Here is a 19,795-nt window from a genome sequence, read left to right on the forward strand (position 1 = left end):
AAAAAGAAAATTGAAACAGACATATATTACTAAGAAACTATTAAAGTGTAGAAAATTGGTAAATGTTTCAGCGTAGCTTATAAATGTTGTTTTATTCGATTTAAAATTGGTTACTTACATGTGATGGTCCTGACAATCATATTAAAACTTCAAATTTATTATGATCAACCCATTTTCAGCAATAACTATATCAATAAAACTGCACCAGGATTATCAAGTTTTAAATACATCAAACAATAATTGTTAATGCAAAGAAAGAAAACAATCACATTTTATTACATTTTATTACACCTCCCGATTGTGCTGGTTCATGGAAGATTTTATGTTTGTTGATTTGAAAAAGGAAGGATTTGCATTTATATCACACCTATCATGACCACAGGACATCACAAAACACTTTACAACCAATTAAGTGCTTTTTGAAGTGTAGTCGCTATTTTAATGTAGGGAACACAGCAGCTAATTTGCACACAGCAAGGTCCCACAAACAGCAATGTGATAATGAACAGATAATCTGTTTACTTTATGTGGATTGAAGGCTAAGTATTGCCTATGATACCAGAGATAACTCTCATGCTCTTCTTTGAACTAATGCCTTGAAATTTTATTCCAAATCAAGAGGCCAAGAGTTGAAATACCATTTCTCTCCCCAGTGGATGCTGCCAGTCTTGCTGAGTTTATCCAGTTTTTTAGTTGAGATTTGTACGCCCACATGAGAGGGCAGATGGATTTTAATGTAGCATTTCAACTGCAAGATAGTGCAGTGCTCCATCAGTACTGCAATAGAGCATCAATTGTAATTTCTGCACTCAAGGATTGGTTCAGACTTGAATCCATAATTGTGGGAGGGGGTGAATTTAAATTCAGTGAACTAAATAGATATGAAAGAAAAAGCTATGATTGGTAATGGTGACATGAATTACTGAACTGTTAATCCTTCGCTAATGTCTGTTCAGGAAGGAGATTTGCCTTCTTTACCCAGTCTGACTCTTGTGTGATCAATGGCAGTTTTAACTGTCCTCTGAAATAGCCCAGGAACTCACTCAGTTGTTAAAGTGGTTGGAGTGTTAGGTGCTCAACTCCGTGGATTCTGGCAGGGATCTGGGGCTATGGTTCAGCTCCTCTGATTTTCTCTGTGGCCAGATACAGGACTGTGTACAGTATTGGTCTCTTCAGTTAAGGAGAGATGAAAATGGGTTGAAAATGTTTCAGACAAGGTTTACTAGACTAATACCTAGAAGGATTGGGTTGTCGAAAGAGAAAATGTTGGACAGCAAAGCTGGTATCCACAGGACTGTAAGGAGAGTAACGAGATTAAGACATATAAGATCCTAAGAGGTTTCAATAGAGTGGATGTAGAGAGAATGTTTCCTCTTATGGAAGAATCTTGAATGAGTGGCCACTGTTTAAAATGAAGGGGTTGCTCATTTAAGAGAAAAACAAAGGAGATTTTTAAGAGTCTTTAGAATTTCCTTGCTGGAGAAGTGAAGTGTTCATCTGACGAAGGAGCAGCGCTCCGAATGCTTGTGATTTCAAATATACTGGGCTTCTGACTTTGTCCACCCAAGTTCAACACCGGTACCTCCACATCAAGTTAGTATAATGTGTGGTTCAGAGGGGCACTTTCATGCCATGCTGTCCTTGTCCTTCTAGATAATAGAAGTTGCAGATTTGGAAGGTAAATATTGAGGGATGTTTGGTAAGTTGCTTCAGTGTATCATGTAGATGGTACACTGTGTTGCCATTGTGCTTTGGCGGTGACAGGAGTGAATGTTGAAGTTGATAAATAGGTTGCCAAACAAGCAGGCAGTTTGGTCCTGGATGGTGTTGAGATTCTTAAGTTATTGAAACTGCCCCACTGCAGGCAAAAGTAGTGTTCCATCACATTAAGGCTTGTGCCTTCTAGATGGTGGAAAAGTATTGAGGAGGCGGGAGGTGAGTTACTTACCATGTAATTCCTAGCCTCTGAACTGCCCTTGTAGCCATAGTACTGATATGGTACTTTCAATTCAATTTCCGATCAATAATAACTCCAAGGATTCAAAATTGACACACTGATATTGAACATCAAGGAGTGATGATTAACTTCTCTCTAACTGGAGATGGTTAATGCCTGGCACTTGTGTGTGACAAATGTTATCAGCCCAAGACTGGATATTATCCAGGTCTTACATTCACATGCACATGGGCTTCTTCAATATCTGACGCGTCATGAATGGTGCTGAGCAATAAAATAAAATCATTACATAAGCAGGCAAGAGAAATAGTGTTCCATTAATTTATGGTGTTCTGAGGAAGTAAAAAATAAAGTGGCTAAAGAGGAACCAGTAGATGTGGCGTTCTTGGTTTTCAAAAGATTTTTCATAAGGTGCTGCCTCAAAGGTTACTACACAGGGCAACATCATATGGTAAATCTATGATTTTAGCATTGATAAAGGATTGGTTAGCTAACAGAAGGCAAACAGTAGGGATAATGGGTCAGGTTTTATTTGGCAAATTGTCACAAGGAAAGTTTAACAACCTTTGACACCTACAAATCTATATCAATTACTTTGATGAAGGATGAAGACACAATAGCTAAATTTACAGATGACACCAGAATAAGTTGGAAAGTAAATTTTGCAGATGGACTATATTGTAGGCAAACATGCACTTGTCAACTTTGGCAAGAAGGACTGAATGGTAGCATGTTATTTAACAAGAAGGACTGTAAAGCTGAATACCTTTTCTTTATTTCGTTATTCTTCTACCTTTCTATTCTATGTTTTAGTTTATTTTTCTATGTTTTAAGATGACACTGGACAGTGGCAACATGGTAAAACGCTTTTCACTGTATTTTGTAATAAATACACATGATAATAAATAAATGAATCAAATCAAATTATTTAAATAGAGAGCACCCTTGTACATGAATCACAAAATGTTGATAAAAATGGGTACAGCAAATAGCGAGGAAGGTAAATGGAAATGTCATTGCTTAAAACAAGGGAGTGGAATATGCAAATTCAGAAATTTTAGTGCAACCTTACAGGGTCTTGGTGAGACTGCTTCTGCAGTATTATGTACATTTTTGGCCATTTATTTTTTTTTTAAAATTATAATTGCATTAGAAGCTGTTCAGAGAGGGTTTATTCAACTAGTTCTTGAGATAAATGGCTTCTCTCATGAGGAAAAACATTGGACCTTTACCCTTAGAGTTTTGTAAAATGGGAGGTGATCTTACTAAAACACATAAGATCGTGAGAGGATTTGAAAGGTAGATTGTGAGTGGATACTTCCTGTAGTAGTGGAGATAAAACTAGGCAACACAAATATAATTTAGGAATTATGCCTTTCTTTGAAGAAGGACGTGAGGATAATTCTTGTGCCGGGTATTTGATTAAATGTCTTTTAGAAATCCAAATGTGGAATATCTACTGGTTCCCTTGACCTATGCCATTGTTACATCATCAAAGAATTCTAATATATTTGTCGGTCATGGTTTTTGTTTAGTGGAACAATGCAGACTCTGCTTGCTTATGTTATGCATTTCTAAATACTTTGCTGTTACATCCTTTACAATAGATTCTAGCATTTTCACAAAGACAGAAATTAAGCTAGCTGGCCTGTAGTTGCCTGTTATTATCTCCTTTCTTTTTTTGAAAAGAAAGACATTTCACCAGCAGCTTTCCAATCCTCTTTGATTTTTCATGAATCCAAGGATCCATGGATGATTATTCCTGTGCATCCACTATCTTTTAATATCCTAAGACTCATCAAATCCAACATTAGATTTCCCTTATACATTTTCTGTAGTGGTAGTTATTGTATTTTTTTCCTTTCCCAGCTTTTGTCCATTGATTATGTAATAGTTTTTGATATGACATGATTGTTTTCTATCTGAAGATTGCTGCAATTTATTTATTAACCTCCTTTTCCATTTCCTGGTTCACAATTATACTTTCCCCAGGCTCATCCTCTAAGGAGCCCAAGCTTTGGCCTCACTCTTCCTGTTTTGTACATTTAAAGAAGCTCTTACTATCTGTTTATATATTACTTGTTAGTTTGCCTTCAAAGTTTGTTTTCTCCCTCTTTGTTTTTCATCATTGTGATCTGTTTAAAAAAAATGTTTTGCAATCCTCTGGTTTATGCCTAAAGTTTTCCACATTGTATGTTTTTTTCTTTAAAGTTGACACCAAACATTTGGTGGGTAAGGGAATGAAAGGTACTGGAGCACAAATAAGAAAGTGGAGATAATACAACGATCAGATTGGCCATGGTCTTATCAAAAGACTTGAGACTAACCACAGGGATTAGAATTCTAAAACATGGGATGCAGCTGGCCTCTGTGATATTAACAGCAGCAAATCATATCCTGCATGAAGCTCTCTGGAAAAAGTGATGAAAGCCAACTTAAGATTCGTAAATCACAGCCCGAATTTTAAGGTCCATGTCACCGAAATTCCAAGTGACAGGCCTGACTAGGCCATAGGATATAGGAGCAGAATTAGGCCATTCAGCCCATCGAATCTGCTCTGCTATTCGATCATGGATCATTTGTTTCTCAACCATGTTCTCCTGCCTTCTCCTTGTAACGTTTGATCCCCTTACTAATCAAGAACCTATCTATCTCTATCTTGAATACACTGAATCACTTGGGCTCATCAGGCATCTGTGGCAATGAATTCAAAGACAGAAAAGCTTATCAGACTTAATTGGCAACTTATCGGACCACATTTGGAATACTGTCAACATTTTCATGGAATCCACAGATTCATTACCCTCTGGATCAATTCTCAAAGGATGCCACTTCACTCTGAGGCTGTGCCCTTGGGTCGTAGTCTCTCCTACTATTAGAAACATGTTCTCCCCCATCTGCTCTATCCAGGCATCTCAGTATTCTGTAAGTTTCAATTGGATCCCACCTCAACCTTCAAAACTCCATCCAGACATACCCAGAGTCCTTATATGGCAAGCCCTTTATTCCTCGGTTGATTCTTGTAAATGTCCTCTGGACCCACTCCAAAGCCAAGACATCCTTGAATCCCCTTGCAATATTTCAAGTGTGGTCTAATAAGTTTCCAATAAAGTCTGGTAAGGCCCAATATGATTCTCTGCCTTTGAGCTTATTGTAGGGCAGGAAAGGCAGAGAAAGATGGAGAGAGAAAGATAACAGCAGGCATGAGATGAACAAGGGAGAGATGGTTACTAATATTAAAGAAAGTTTGTCACAGAGAGGAAAACAGAGAAGACTTATGTTAATATAGAGACATCGAGGTAGCTGGCATTAACAGAAGGTTGGCAGTTGGGAAAAATCCAATGTTGAAAAGCAAATTGAACATCTTTGATTACTATCTAGAATGAGGCAGGACAGTTCCTTCTAGTCACATATCACCCCAGAGCGCATTATCTAACACACATTTTCACAAGTCATCGATAAACATTGTTGTGGGCTGTGCAGCTGTTGCAGTTCTCTCTACTTAACCTGCGGTTCAGGTTCAAGAGAAGCATTTCAGGGTCACAGAATTGAAGAAAAGTCTGTAAGTATTTAAATCACAGTCTGGAGCATGAGTCACAGCCTCTCTCTCTTCACCCCAGGACTCTCACTTACACGCCAATCATTTCTCACACTCAGGTCCTAGGAGGTTTCAAACTTCTATGTGCGGAACAAAAATTGGCATCAGATCCTGCCTGGAAGCTGATGGGACAGATTTCTTGGTCCAGGGAAAGTCATGGTACATTATTGAATCTTGAGCCTTCACCTTTCTGTGCGCAGATTTACCAAACCCCACTTATTTGGAATGAGAATCATACTTCTTTTAAATCATATTTAATTGTCTCACTCACTGCATATAAACAGATTCAATCTTTTGATCATAGTTTTGTTTCTACCATCTGGTGTCTGTAGTTAGATTTGAAGACTTTACGGATAACACAAGAGGTCAGTCACAATTGTTCCATTCAGAAAATTACAGGAAACATTGCAGAGAATGTGCATTCCCAAATAGAGGCACCACAGCAGGAGTGATATTAGGAAAAATCAATCCTGTAACCCTCATCAAAACTCTCACAGCAGTGCATGGAATAAAGGTTTGCATTTGTTTAAACTGTGGCTGGACAGTTCACTGTGCCTGATAGTTTAACTACAGAAGCTCAGCAGTGTGGTCGTGAGGGGCTTTACTAGAGATTGAACCAGTAAGACCCACTGACTGTAAATTGTGCTAAACCTATTTGTTGTCGTCATGTACCCACTCCATCCCTCTTCCCACCCCATTTAAAGAAGAAGAATACTTAGCTACCTTTGTAACACTGGAGAGTAGGAGGCTCATAGCTGACCTTATAGAGATTTACAAAATCATAAGGGGCAGAGATAAGGTGAATAACCAAGATCCTTTTGACAGGATAGGAGAGTCTAAAACTAGAGGGCATAGATTTAAGGCGAGGAGGGAAAGATCAAAAATGGACCTGAGGGGCAATTATTTTACACAGAAGGGGGTGTCTGTATGGAATGCGCTGCCAGGGGAAGTGGTAGAGGCTGGTATAATTACAATTTAAAAGATATTTGGACAGGTACATGAATGGCAAAGGTTTAAAGGGATATGCCAAACACAAGCAAATGGGGCTGGTCCAGTTTAGGAAATCTGGTCGCTGTGGATGAGTTGACAAAGGGCCTGTTTCTTTGCTGTGCCCCTATGACTCTAGTTCAGTACAGGCTACCCTGCCTATCATTACCAGGAAGAAGGGGGCTTCAAAGAAGCTACTAGGGTTCTGTCACGTAAATGTAACACTGTCTTTGACACATGTTATTCTAATTAAAGACACTAATAAAACATTTAACAGAAATACTTGTCACTCTGCCTTATCCATGAGTCTATCTCACACTAAGTTTCAACAATCAATCTCACTGATATAGATCTGTGTTTTTAGTCCTTAAAAATGGTCCGCTGTATCTATGAGCAATGTTCCTCTGCATTTTTCACTCCTCTGGTGCTAACACTTACTATAGGATGAACTCTGATCCTATTAATGATGGAGCAGGCTTGGAGTGGCCAAATGACCCTGTTCCTCTCTCTCATGGCCTTTGCTGGTTGTATTTAATTGTATTGATTTGTTTTTGCTGATTTAATTGTATTGATGTAGCGGTCGTCTTTTGTATGAGGAATGCTTGCTGCTGCCACAAGGGCTGATTGAAGCAAGTAACAGATTCATTTGATGGGAATCTATACTGGGACATATGAAAGAATGGGATACAATGCCATGCTGCTGGAATAAGGTGAAGATGTTGGAAGAAGGTTCCTGTGGACTATTTTTGGGCTGGAAGGCCTATTTCTGTGATGCAGATTGGATGTAGAGCTATGTAACTTGAAGACTCCGCCAGAAGTGAATCCCACCAGGGCTGTTTGGGGCGGGTGAGTGAGATGAGGGTGCCGATGAAGGCTCCTGCTTAAAGCTGTGCCCTTGATGCTCCAAGGAGAGATGAAGCACTTTTTTCTGGTATGTTAGACCAAAGCCCTTCACAAAAGTGTACTATGGGCCAAAATCAAACTACATTGGACATCCTTACATCCCAACAGCAGCATGGCAGACTCCCAAGGGGCTTCAAATTGAACAGTGGCCCTCCCAGCAAGTTAGATCTGTTCAGTGCATCTACCCTCTCAGGTTAAACTCACCACCAGCCATCCTGCTGCAATGAAAGAGCAGCATTATGGCTCTATGGGACTAAGGTGACCTTACCTTTACTCCACTGGACTAAAGAGGGCTCAGGTAATCAGGATTCTAAATGTATTACTTGGAACATATTGCTCCACTCCCATTGAATTAATATTTGCATTTCTACAATGTTCGTCTGGCAAATTATTCCTCACGTTTTTCACTATTCAAGGAAGGAAAACATTCAGACGCATGTTTTAAATCTTCTGTTGATCTTTTCAGCTTTTGTTCTCGCGCTATAACCTCCTGCCTCACTTTGACATGATGACCCTTCTTCAGTTCACATGTTCATATTAACTCTCATCCCATTCAGTGGTATTTTACAGTTTGGCACTCTGGCTCAGTAGTCAGCACTACTGCCGCACAGCACCAAGGACCTGGGTTAGATTCCACCCTCGGGTGACTATCTGTGTGGAGTTTACACATCTCCCCGTGTCTGCGTAGGTTTCCTCCGGGTGCTCCGGTTTCCTCCCACAGTCCAAAGACGTGTAGGTTTGGTGAATTGGCCATGCTAAATTGTCCATAGTGTTCAGGGATGTGTAGGTTAGGTGCATTTGTCAAGGAAAATGTAGATAATAGGGTAGGGGAATGTGTCTGGGTGGGTTACTCTTCAGAATGTCAGTGTGGACCTATTGGGCTGAATGGCCTGTTTCCACACTGTAGGGATTCTATGACTGTATAATTCCCAATTGACAGGCTAATAAATTGCTGCCTGTGACCTGTCCACTGCCTGCTGGTCAGCCCTGACTGTTTGATGGGATGTGGAGGACTTCTAGTTAACCTCTCCACAGCTGGGCTGATTAATGCCCCCTTAAGGAACTAACAAGTCCCTAAGAAAGGAAACATAAGACATTGGAGCAGAAGAAGGCCATTCAACCAATCAAGTCAGATAAATGCAAGGTGCTGCATTTTGGGAGAGCAAATCTTAGCAGGACTTATACACTTAAAGGTAAGGTCCTAGGGAGTGTTGCTGAACAAAGAGACCTTGGAGTGCAAATTCATAGCTCCTTGAAATTGGAGTCACAGGTAGATAGGATAGTGAAGAAGGCGTTTGGTATGCTTTCCTTTATTGGTCAGAGTATTGAGTACAGGAGTTGGGAGGTCATGTTGCGGCTGGACAGGACATTGGTTAGGCCACTGTTGGAATCTTGCGTTCAATTCTGGTCTCCTTCCTATCAGAAAGATGTTGTGAAACTAGAAAGGGTTCAGAAAAGATTTACAAGGATGTTGCCAGGGTTGGAGGATTTGAGCTATAGGGAGAGGCTGAACAGGCTGGGGCTGTTTTCCCTGGAGCATCGGAGGCTGAGGGGTGACCTTATAGAGGTTTACAAAATCATGAGGGGCATGGATAGGATAAATAGGCAAAGTCTTTTCTCTGGGGTCGGGGAGTCCAGAACTCGAGGACATAGGTTTAGGGTGAGAGGGGAAAGATATAAAAGAGACCTAAGGGGCAACATTTTCATGCAGAGTGTGGTACGTGTATAGAATGAGCTGCCAGAGGAAGTGGTGGAGGCTGGTACAATTGCAACATTTAAGAGGCATTTGGATGGGTATATGAATAGGAAGGGTTTGGAGGGATATAGGCCGGGGGCTGGCAGGTGGGACTAGATTGGGTTGGGATATCTGGTCGGCATGGACGGGTTGGACCGAAGGGTCTGTTTCCATGCTGTACATCTCTATGACTCTAAGTCAGCTCTCCCATTCAAATGGGATCATGGCAGATCTGATAATCCTCAAAATCAAAGAGTATGATGCTGGAAAAGCAAAGCAGGTCAGGCTTGAAAGGCATATGCCCGAAACATCTCCTGCTGCTCGGATGTTGTCTGACCTTCCCTGGAGCCACACTTTTCGACTCTGACTCTCCAGCATCTGCCTTCCTCACTTTCTCCTGATGATCCTCAACTCCACTTTCCTGCCTTTTCCCCAAAGCCCTTGATTCCCTTCCTGATTAAAATACTTGGCCTCCTCCATCGCCAGACCATAGCAACATGACGCCTGGAGGAAGAGCACCTCACCTTCCACCTAGGAACCCTCCAACCACAAGGGATGAATGCAGATTTCTCCAGCTTCCTCATTTCCCCTCCCCCCACCTTATCTCAGTCCCAACCCTCAGACTCAGCACCGCCTTCTTGACCGGCAATCTTCTTCCCGACCTCTCCGCCCCCACCCCCTCTCCGGCCTATCACCCTCACTTAACCTCTTTCCACCTATCGCATTCCCAACGTCCCTCCTCCAAGTCCCTCCTCCCTATCTTTTATCTTAGCCTGCTTGGCACACCCTCCTCATTCCTGAAGAAGGGCTTATGCCCGAAACGTCGATTCTCCTGCTCCTTTGATGCTGCCTGACCTGCTGCGCTTTTCCAGCAACACATTGTTCAGCTGTGATTAAAATCTCAAATCTTGAATATACTTAGTGACCTATCCTTGACAGCCCTCTGTGGTAAAGATTCCATAGTTTCCTTCCCTTCTCAGAGAAGAAATTCCTTCTCATTTCTGTCTTAAATGTGCAATCCCTTACTCTAAGATAATTGCCTCTGTCCTAGACTCTTCCATCCGGGGAAACAACCTCTCCATGTCTACTTTGCCAAGTCTTACGGTCTTTAATTGTCTGCAGCTCAATCCCTTCAAGGGCAAATTGGCTGAGCATGTGATATCTTGACCTTTGCTGGACCTGATAATGAGCGAAACAGCGAAGATGGCAGAAAGATTAGGCCATTCAGCCCTTCAGAATGAAACTAGCCAGATCACCTAATGTCAACCTCGCATCCCCCAGCTCCAGAACCCCTTTTCAGGAGTTTCTCAGGTTCCTGTCCTACCCTTCAGCTGCTTCATTTTCCTTCCCGAAGTGGAGATGTGCGAACAGCAGCAAACAATGTTCAGCCATATTCATGGCTCCTCAGATACGGCTAAACTCAGCAAGAACTGAATAACATCCAGGTTTGGGCTGATAAGTGACAAGTGTCACGAGCAAAGTGGAAATGGGGTGAATTGAAATTATGATTGTTTTACTCATCTTAAGCTCAGGACAGGGAAGTAGTGTTTGCTTTCCTCTTTTTCATTTTTATTCCCATCTGGTACTGAGGTCAGCTGAAAGGTGTTCCCCAAAACCTTGTTTGGGATTCCACATTTTGAAATAAACCCACAGTGTAACAGTTTAGGACGAAATCAAAGATAGGGTTTAGATTGCTTACAGTGTGGAACCAGGCCCTTCGGCCCAACAAGTCCACACTGACCTGCCGAAGCGCAACCCATCCAGACTCATTGCCCTACATTTACCCCTTCATCTAACACTAGGGGCAATTTAGCATGGTCAATTCACCTAACCTGCACATTTTTGGATTGTGGGAGGAAACCGGAGCACCCGGAGGAAACCCACAAAGTCACTGGGAGAATGTGCAAACTCCACACAGAGAGTCGTCTGAGGCGGGAATTGAACCCAGGTCTCTGGTGCTGTGAGGCATCAGTGCTAACCACCGTGCCACCCATAACAAAGCATTCAAAAACTCGGGGATTTGCTTTACTACTCCTTTCATGCACACCTATACTCAGGAAATTTATTAAGGCAGTACATAAGTCAGGGGTAAATGTAGGGGAATGGTCCTGGGTGGGTTGCTCTTCAGAGGGTCTTTGTGGACTTGTTGGGCCGAAGGGCCTGTTTTCACAGTGTATAGAATCTAACCTAAAAAGGTTCCTCGGTGAACTGGCCCAAATGGATCCTTTCTTGCAGTAAAAGTGTTGGCTTCTTTCCAACTAGCGAGATGGAGGGTTCAAAGAAAGTTGCCAACTCGCTCTCCTTCTAGAGAGTGACTGACTTAGAATCCCAGTATTGTTTGGTTAAGCAATTCAGCAAACTCTGATTTTAGGCAGGCATCATCTCTTACATGTGTATGTACCTCTATTCTTAATCACAGGCTCCTTTTCAGTGTTCCTCAAGGGTCCAAGCTGAAACTTCAGCTCATTGTTGAGGATGTCCTACAATATTAGTGGCACCTGTCTTTCTGATAAAATGTTAAACCTAGTCTCTGTCTGCTAACTTGAGGAAGGTGGAGGGGTTAAAGAACCCATGCTGCTACTTTGTAGAAAAGCAGAGGGGTTATACTCGATGTCTTACTTATATTTATCTCCTACTTATTGAAAAGAGATGGGTTATTGAATCATTGTGACACCGTTGTTTGTAGGATCTCACTATGGGAAAATTTACTGCAGCAGTGACCTCACTTCAGAAATGTTGCTATCTAAATTCAAGTCTTTCTTTCGAATGAGTTCTCGCAGCAATTCAGTGTAGAGCTCAACCAAAGTAATGAACATAAGATGAACAGTCCAAAGAGGAAAACACAACCCGCAACTCAATGAAAAGGTTCCAAATTATTTTCTGCTTTCTTTAAAAAAAGAAAATTTTCTTTCTCATTTCTTTCCTTAGGCAGTGAATTTTCGGGAAACCCTTACACTCATCCACAATACACAACCTACAATGAAGCCTGGCGTTTCACTAACCCGGGATTACTAAGTGAGTATTTTCTGGATCATTGCTGTTGCCTATTTTGTGTCTGTTGCTTCAGAAAGGCTTCTATAAATGTGATCTAAACTTAAGAACTAACAGCAAATAGATTATTTTTTTTTAAACTGGGCTCCTGCTACTGCTTTTGGTTTTCACACATACAGTGATGTTGCTTCACTCTCCCCCAAATAAATACCATTTGAATTCCTGAATTAACTAATGTTTGGGTTTCCCTTGGTGGGTCAATGAATGAGTACACTCCAGAGTGTTGGACTGTATCAGTGCTAACTTGAATGATTTCAACTCCAACAGGAATGGTGGTGATCAGGTTTTTAGAGGAACAATGATGGTGAACATTGCTGTCTGAGCCAGGATTAACCAGGCAGGCTGTCCATGATTGATTAGAGTGGTGTTGTAAAAGCACAGCACATTAGGCAGCATCCGAGGAGCAGGAAAATTGACAAAAATAGCCTCATTCCTGATGAAGGGTTTTTGCCCAAACCGTCGATTCTCCTCCTTCTCAGATGCTGCCTGACCTGCTGTGCTTTTCCAGCACCACTCTAATCTTGACTCTGATCTCCAGCATGTGCAGTCCTCACTTTCGCCCTGTCCATGATTGATTTCTACCTCATAATGTTGCCCTTAGATTACGAATGACCGTGAAATGCCTACATGATCAGGATGAGCGGTGAGGGCTCACACAGTCGATCAGCCTGCTGATTATATTTCACCTGCTTGTGGCTGTGCCTCAACGAGCTGTTTCCACCTCAAAGACTTGGTCCGATAAGGGTCCGAACATTCAAACTGTACAATTAAAAGCAAATCCGTTTTGTAGCAAATTACTGAGTGTTGAGTCAGACTTGTGTTTAACTTGCAAATATTTGAATTTAAAAGTAGGCACAATGTTAGTCAGCAATTTTACAATTGAAGTCCTTCTCATTACAGAGAATAGGAACTCTGTTCCTGTAATCAAAGCTACCGTTTACTGTGAATAGTCAAGGAATGGAACATTAGCCATTTCAGACACCCAAGGGCCGCATCAAATGCTTTTTTGCTCCAGCCTAGGATGGAAGGGATGTTTCCTCCACTCAGCCTCTACCTCAAAAGAATGACTGCAGTATTTCCCACTTCAGTCATTGTCTGTGTGAGCACATCAGTCAGTGTGGTGCTGCAGGTCTACACCAAACAGAACCTGGTTTGCAAATGCTCTAAGTTGTTTCGTACAGGACTTTTTGCGGAAAGCAAACAGAAAGAGCTTTGTCCTGCCAGTCTGGGTGGGATTTGAGTTCAGGTCCCAAGTGTAAAGTGATAGCGTCTCACCATCTATCCAACCTATTCTGTTTAAAGCTGCTTTAATCTTTAAGGAGTGCCAGCAAAACATCACGTATTCCTTCCTATTCTAGTTGAATAGGCCTCAGTAATGTCAGCAGCTACCCAACCCCTAAAACCCTGAGACATCACACTGAGACGTCTTTGAACAACCTCATGGCTAATAGGCTGCACAGTGGCTTAGTTAGCACTGCTGCCTCACAGCGCTAGGGACCCAGGTTTGATTCCTACCTCAGGTTGACTGCCTGTGTGGAGTTTACACATTCTCCCTGTGTCTGTGTGGGTTTCCTCTGGGTGCTTTGCTTTCCTCCCACAGTCCAAAGATTTGCAGGTTACGTGAATTGGCCATGCTAAATTGCCCATAGTGTTTAGGGATGTGTAGGTTAGGTGCATTAGTCATGGATAAATGTAGAGTAATAAGGTAGGGGAATGGGTCTGGGTGGGTTACTCTCAGGAGGGTCATTGTGGACTTGTTGGGCTGAAGGGCCTGTTTCCATACTATAGGGAATCTAGTCTAATGTTCCAATCTAAAGGGTTTAAAATGAAACTGGATTTAAAATTCTCATCCTCATTTTCAAATTTCTCCATGCTCTCACCCCAAACTATCTACATCCTCCTGCGCAGGGCAGTGGCTCAGTGGTTAGTACTGCTACCTCACAGCACCAGGGACCTGGGTTGGATGCCACCCTAGGGTGACTGTCTGTGTTGAGTTTGCATATTCTTCCTGTGTCTGTATTGGTTTCCTTCAGGTGCTCGGCTTTCCTCCCACAGGCCAATGGCCTGCTTCCACACTGTAGGGATTCTATGATTCCACTTCTTCTGACCCATTGCATGCTGCTATCGCTGATGACTGACTGCCTGAGCACGCAACTATAGTATTCGCTCCTTAAACTCTCCACCTCTGTTGCTCTCCCAAACTAAAATGCTCCTTAAAACTTCCCAATGGACCAAGCATTATCATCTGTTTAATATTTCCTGAAGTGGCTCAATAATACCCTTTTGATCCACCATATAACAAGAAGTAGACTATTCAGCCCATTGAGTCTGCTCTGCCAGTCATGGCTGATCTGATCATCCTTAACTCCACTGTCCTGCCTTTTGAAGGTGCTATACAAATGCAAGTTGTTGTTTGACATAAAGCTTTGGAAGTGAATTTTAGCTGACAATTTTTATTGGACTGTCAGAAATTTGTAACACCGCAAAAGGGAATTCTGAGCAATGCCATGGAGACAGCATTACGCTCTGGCACACAGACTGTTGCCAACTTGCTCAGCTGTCTTTCACTCATGTCTGCTCAATGCCATCCCCACCATAGGTGTTGCCACGTAACTTAGTAAGTAAAAATTGGGGCCACTTGTTACACTTTGATTTCCCGGCAGTTTTTAAGCAAGATTCAGAGCAGAATTGGTGGAAGCCTGAGAGATGCCAAAAATGTCAAAGGATGACAGGCAAGGAAAGGATGTTCTGAACATGCTAACATACCAGTTAGGAACAGAAATAGGTCATTTGACCCAGTCAACCTCATGCATCATTTAATACAATCTGATTGTGGCCTCAACTCTAAATTCTCACCTACCCTCAATTCCCTTGTTCGTCAAGAATCTCTGTCTTAAATATATTCAGTGAAACTATCTCTTGGGAATGGGAGTTCCAAAGACTCGAAATCTTCTGAGAGAAAGAAAACGTTGGGTCCATTCAACTTGGCCCATATAAATACAATTGTTTTTACATTGCAAGATAGTCATTTTCCACCCAGTGTTGAAGTAGATCGTGGTCTGGTGCAGTGCCACTGGACTAGTAATCCTATGGCCAAGACTGATGATTTGGGAACATGAGTTCAAATCTCAGTTTAGCAGCTGGGGGAAATTCAGTTTGATCAGAGGATCTTGGATATAGAGCTAGTTTCAGTAATGGTGACTGTGATAGCTGTCATCAGTTGGTGTACAAACATGCCTGGTTCTCAAAAGGAAATTTGCTGTCCTTACCCCTTCTGGCCCAAATATGGCTCCGACCCAATTATGGCTGGCTCTTCACCTCCCTCTGAAATGGCCAAGCAATACGGGATGGGCAATGAAGTCTGGCTTGACAGTTGTGACCATATCACATGAAATAATAAATAGGAAGTTGTAATTTCCAAAGATAGGGAGAAGCAGCTTGATCAATTTGGGGAAAACAAAATATCTGAAGAGATCACAACTGGGGTGGATGCCGATACGTTGGTGTGTGGAAGCAGGCCAGGGCACAGGGAGCGGACTGCCCTAATAAAATAAGGTCAAGCCAACTTTCTGTTGGGTGGGCACTGTTTGCTGATAAGTTTTATATGTCCTTCCAACTGGTCCATCTTCTCCTGTGTTAACTTTCAGGTTCCCCTTATTATTATAGTGCCGCATCCAGGGGTGCTGCACCCCCCACTGCTGCCACTGCCTATGACCGCCACTAGTTACTATGGCAACCACATGAAACTGCAAGATGAATCTCTCGGGCTCCACATTGTACCAGTCTGATCAATTTCAACAGTTGGGATGAAGAACTGGAAAACTTAGAAAACAAAATTGTTAATCTGTGAGAGTGGTGGAAGGACAGATAATTGGACATCTACTCTGAGCAACGTGGAACACTCTGACTTTGGCTGTTTCTCCTTCAAACTATGGTGCCATTGGTATATTTAAACTTTTGGCTTTATTTCCCATTTCAGCCCCATTGGTTCCTATTGACTGGACTGAAAAAAAAGATAAAGAGAAGGAAACAAAATAGCTCATATATAGATATATATATATGCGTATATCGTAATGAATGGATTGATTTAAAAAAAATACATTAACAAAAAAAAAAGCTGCTTCAGTGCTTCAAAACATTAACTCGGCATTTGGACGAGCTCATGCTCCCATGTTTAATTTGGTGATTGCAATGATTCCAAATATATCTATCGGCCTAATGAAACAACAGTGAAAGAACATCTGTTGTTCACATGAAGACCATGTCTGGGAAGGCAACAGTGACATGACAACTGGTGGGTTAAACAAACGGACTCATTCCTCGCCGAATCATGTTTACAAGACGGCCTAATCTCAAAACTCTGGCCAATGTTGACTCCTGGTGTTATGGATGGAGGGAGTGCACAACACTGTAACCTCGTCACCTCCCCCCCCCCACCCCGATGACCTTCCTGCCCCAACTCCACGAAGCATCTATGACCCTTCCTGCCACCCCCCCCCCTCCCCCCCCAACATCCGCCAACCCCTCTTTCCACTCAGCGTCGGGGAGGCTCTGGCGAGTACATATGCCATCTCTTAGTTGTCTCTTGGCTATACCATTGTCCCTTACATCCCTCCTCCCAGACCATACCCACCAAGCTCTATTGAGCTCTCTGCTCCTGGCGATTCTCCAAACACTTTGGTTCCAATGACATACACTCTTTACAGGAAATGACCAAAAGCAGTAAGCGCTATCTGTGAGAAGCACCGAGGGCCACATTTAACTGTTCAAATCCCGACACACTTACATGCTACAGTTCTCAGTAAATTCGATTGTGTTTCACTTCCGGAGTTGACGATGGAAGGCATAGAATGAAGACCGAAAAGCAGTTTACTTTCTTCAACAGACCGATCTTGGATGAATGAAAGGCCACATAATAGCTGATGTTTCCATGTACTTTTTTTGCACTAGCTATCTGATTGTACCAATTATGGCTGCAATGGGTTTGGAGTTGGTAAGGGGCACCGATTTCTGCAGTAGAACGACATTGTTAAAAACGCTTTCCTTTCTGAGAAAGAAAAGAGTCAAATAGGCACTTAATTGGCTTGTATTTTGAGTTTACAGTTACTGCACTCCAGTGGTGAAAGGTATTAATGAAGCCTGTAGATAGACATTACAAAATAGCTATATGCTTTGGCAGTCACAGTAAACCCTGCCTTCTGACTACCTGCCAGAAACCAGAGCTTCCATACTTAACAGAATTAAGAGCAAGGTTATCTTTGAGTGATCCTGACGGTAGGGTTAGGGGAGTGGAATATTCACTGAGCTGTCCAGGTTATTGCTTGCACTTATTGTGGTAGTACAGATTGACAGTGCGTTCTCCAGTCAACACACTTTTAATCTGCACTGACATAAGAAGCCTGTGCTCTGGAGGTTGCTTTGTTTTGCATCCTCACCACTTCTTATCTGCATGCGAGTGCAAAAAAAGAACAGGCATTTCATGCACACATGTACAGACAGACACACACAAATGCAAACATATAAACAGGCATATATGCACATACATACAGACAGACAGGCATACAAACAGGCAGATTCTGACAGACAAACAAATGCATACAAACAGACACATAAATACACACATATAGAGACATACAAGCACTCACATATGCTCAGACACACAAATACACACATATAGGCACAGACAGACATACAAGCACACACATACATCAGACACACACATACTCACACAGACACAATGACACACAGAATGACATGCAAGCATATACAAGCACACACAGATAGACAGACAGACAGAAATACAAGCTTACACATGCAAACACAAACACACACATACAGACGGCCACACACGCACGCGACACACACAGCAGATACTTACAGACAGCCATGTGAAAACACTGGAGGATTTATCTTTCCCCTGCTCTGCACCCTTCAACAGAACTCCAAACACAATTCTTTAAGAGTTACAGACAAAGCACAATATTCACTGCCACAGCTCCCCAGCGCTTTTGTTTGTCTCTTTCCTGACCTGTTCACGAAAGCAGGTACAACCCAGGAGCCAACTCACACTTGGGTACAACTTTATACAATTAATTGGAGGGGGGTGTGGTGAGCAAGAGAGGTTTGGGGGAATACTAGTGGGTAGGGCAGGGAGTCAGAGGCAGAGGTAGGGAGGAAGTTGTCAAGAAAGAGACACACAAACGTTGCATGATAAGGGACAACCTACTGCACTCTAAAACAACTGATTAAAAAGTGAATGTAATTTTTATTGCAACATTTGCCAAAGACTCGGTTATTGTTAGGTTTTTATTTACAGGATGTGTATGCATTGATTGTAAATCAGTATTATACTACTACATAAGAGATTTGGAATTTATATGATAATATGCAGCTGAATCTTCAATGTGCATATTATATGACAATAGAACTGTGTAGAAAGAACTGTGGAAAATAATAATCCCAGCAATTACTTAATGTATTGTTACTTGCAAAGGAAGGATTGCTGCTTTGTAGGATGATATTTGCTTATAATGTGAAGAAATTCCTCTTGTATATATACATCACAGCTGCATCTATTAGAGAATACACTGACACAGCAGTGTCTTGTAGATTTACTGACAAAAGACAAAAAAAAAATCAGCACCTGTTCTGTTAAAAGTGTTTTTGTGTTTCCTACAATGTTCAAATAAAGCACAGCATGGCCCTTTATTCTGGTGGGCACACAGTGCTGAGGAAAGGTAGTCTTTCACACTGGACTTATAATTTTTATTTTGTTTGGTTTTGTTAGAAGAGAGAGAGAGAGGAAGGAAAAAAGGGTTCTTTTAAAAAGACAAAGAGATTCATCACTATGCAAATTTTACGAAATGCTGTGCTCTTTATTCTGTCGTTGTGTTACACCAATATCCAATTTCACCTTCCTTGTGAGACACACACGTGTATACTTACACACACACACACACAAACACACGCACAGAGTGTCAGACGTGGTCGGTAGAGTGAACAGGGTTGTTGTGACCTGACTCGGTTCTGGAGACTTCGATCGCAGAGATCGCTTTCGTTGTGATTCGCTCGTCAGTGGGCCTGCGTTCTGACTGAGGCCTCGGCGCCTGCCCTCACCTCCGTCGGAGCTGCTTTTCGAAAAAACAAAAAAAAACGAGCAAAATCCGTGACCATTAGATGTTAGTGGCAAAACAGAAGCCAGCAGAGATCATTGTGATCGACTCTTGCATGCTGTTATCACACTTGCTTACCCAGTGGGATTGGGTGAAAGGGGGCACGGGTGGGAAAACCTGGTTGGGGGGGGGTGGTGGGGAGGGGGTTACAGAGGGTTGGGGATGGGGTGGCGGTGGGGGAGGGGAGCAGATGGGGAGGGGGAGAACTTGGAAACATTTTGGACAAAAAGCACTCACTTATCTCAACTGAAAACAAAATGCAGATTGTGTGAGGTCGACGAACTGAGAAAGAGGGCTCATTGTAAAAGAATTGTACTTCTTGAGAGAATATAAAAAAATATATTTTAAGAAACAGAAAATTCAATTTTCTTTTTGGTCGGGATTAAACTGTC

At 42.1% G+C, this 19,795-nt stretch overlaps 1 protein-coding gene across 19 annotated transcripts in view; it reads left to right on the forward strand.

Moving 5' to 3' along the window:
- The window catches only part of LOC122541755 (paired box protein Pax-2-like), a 233,744-nt gene extending 214,765 nt beyond the window's left edge, over window positions 1-18,979 (forward strand). For 15 of the 19 annotated variants that reach the window (XM_087982644.1, XM_087982649.1, XM_087982651.1 and 12 more), the window contains 2 exons: window positions 12,109-12,195; window positions 15,898-18,979. In XM_087982644.1, the coding sequence (XP_087838770.1) occupies window positions 12,109-12,195; window positions 15,898-16,019 (209 nt within the window). In that variant the 3' untranslated portion in view covers window positions 16,020-18,979. Of the gene's footprint in view, window positions 1-12,108; window positions 12,196-15,878 lie in introns of all 19 variants that reach the window. The other 4 variants (XM_087982647.1, XM_087982657.1, XM_087982660.1 and 1 more) reach the window with 1 other exon arrangement.
- Window positions 18,980-19,795: the final 816 nt, after the last annotated feature.

This window comes from Chiloscyllium plagiosum, unplaced genomic scaffold, assembly GCF_037043375.1.
Source record: "Chiloscyllium plagiosum isolate Xiang-an unplaced genomic scaffold, Cpla_swu_hap1 HiC_scaffold_43, whole genome shotgun sequence".
NCBI lineage: Eukaryota > Metazoa > Chordata > Chondrichthyes > Orectolobiformes > Hemiscylliidae > Chiloscyllium > Chiloscyllium plagiosum.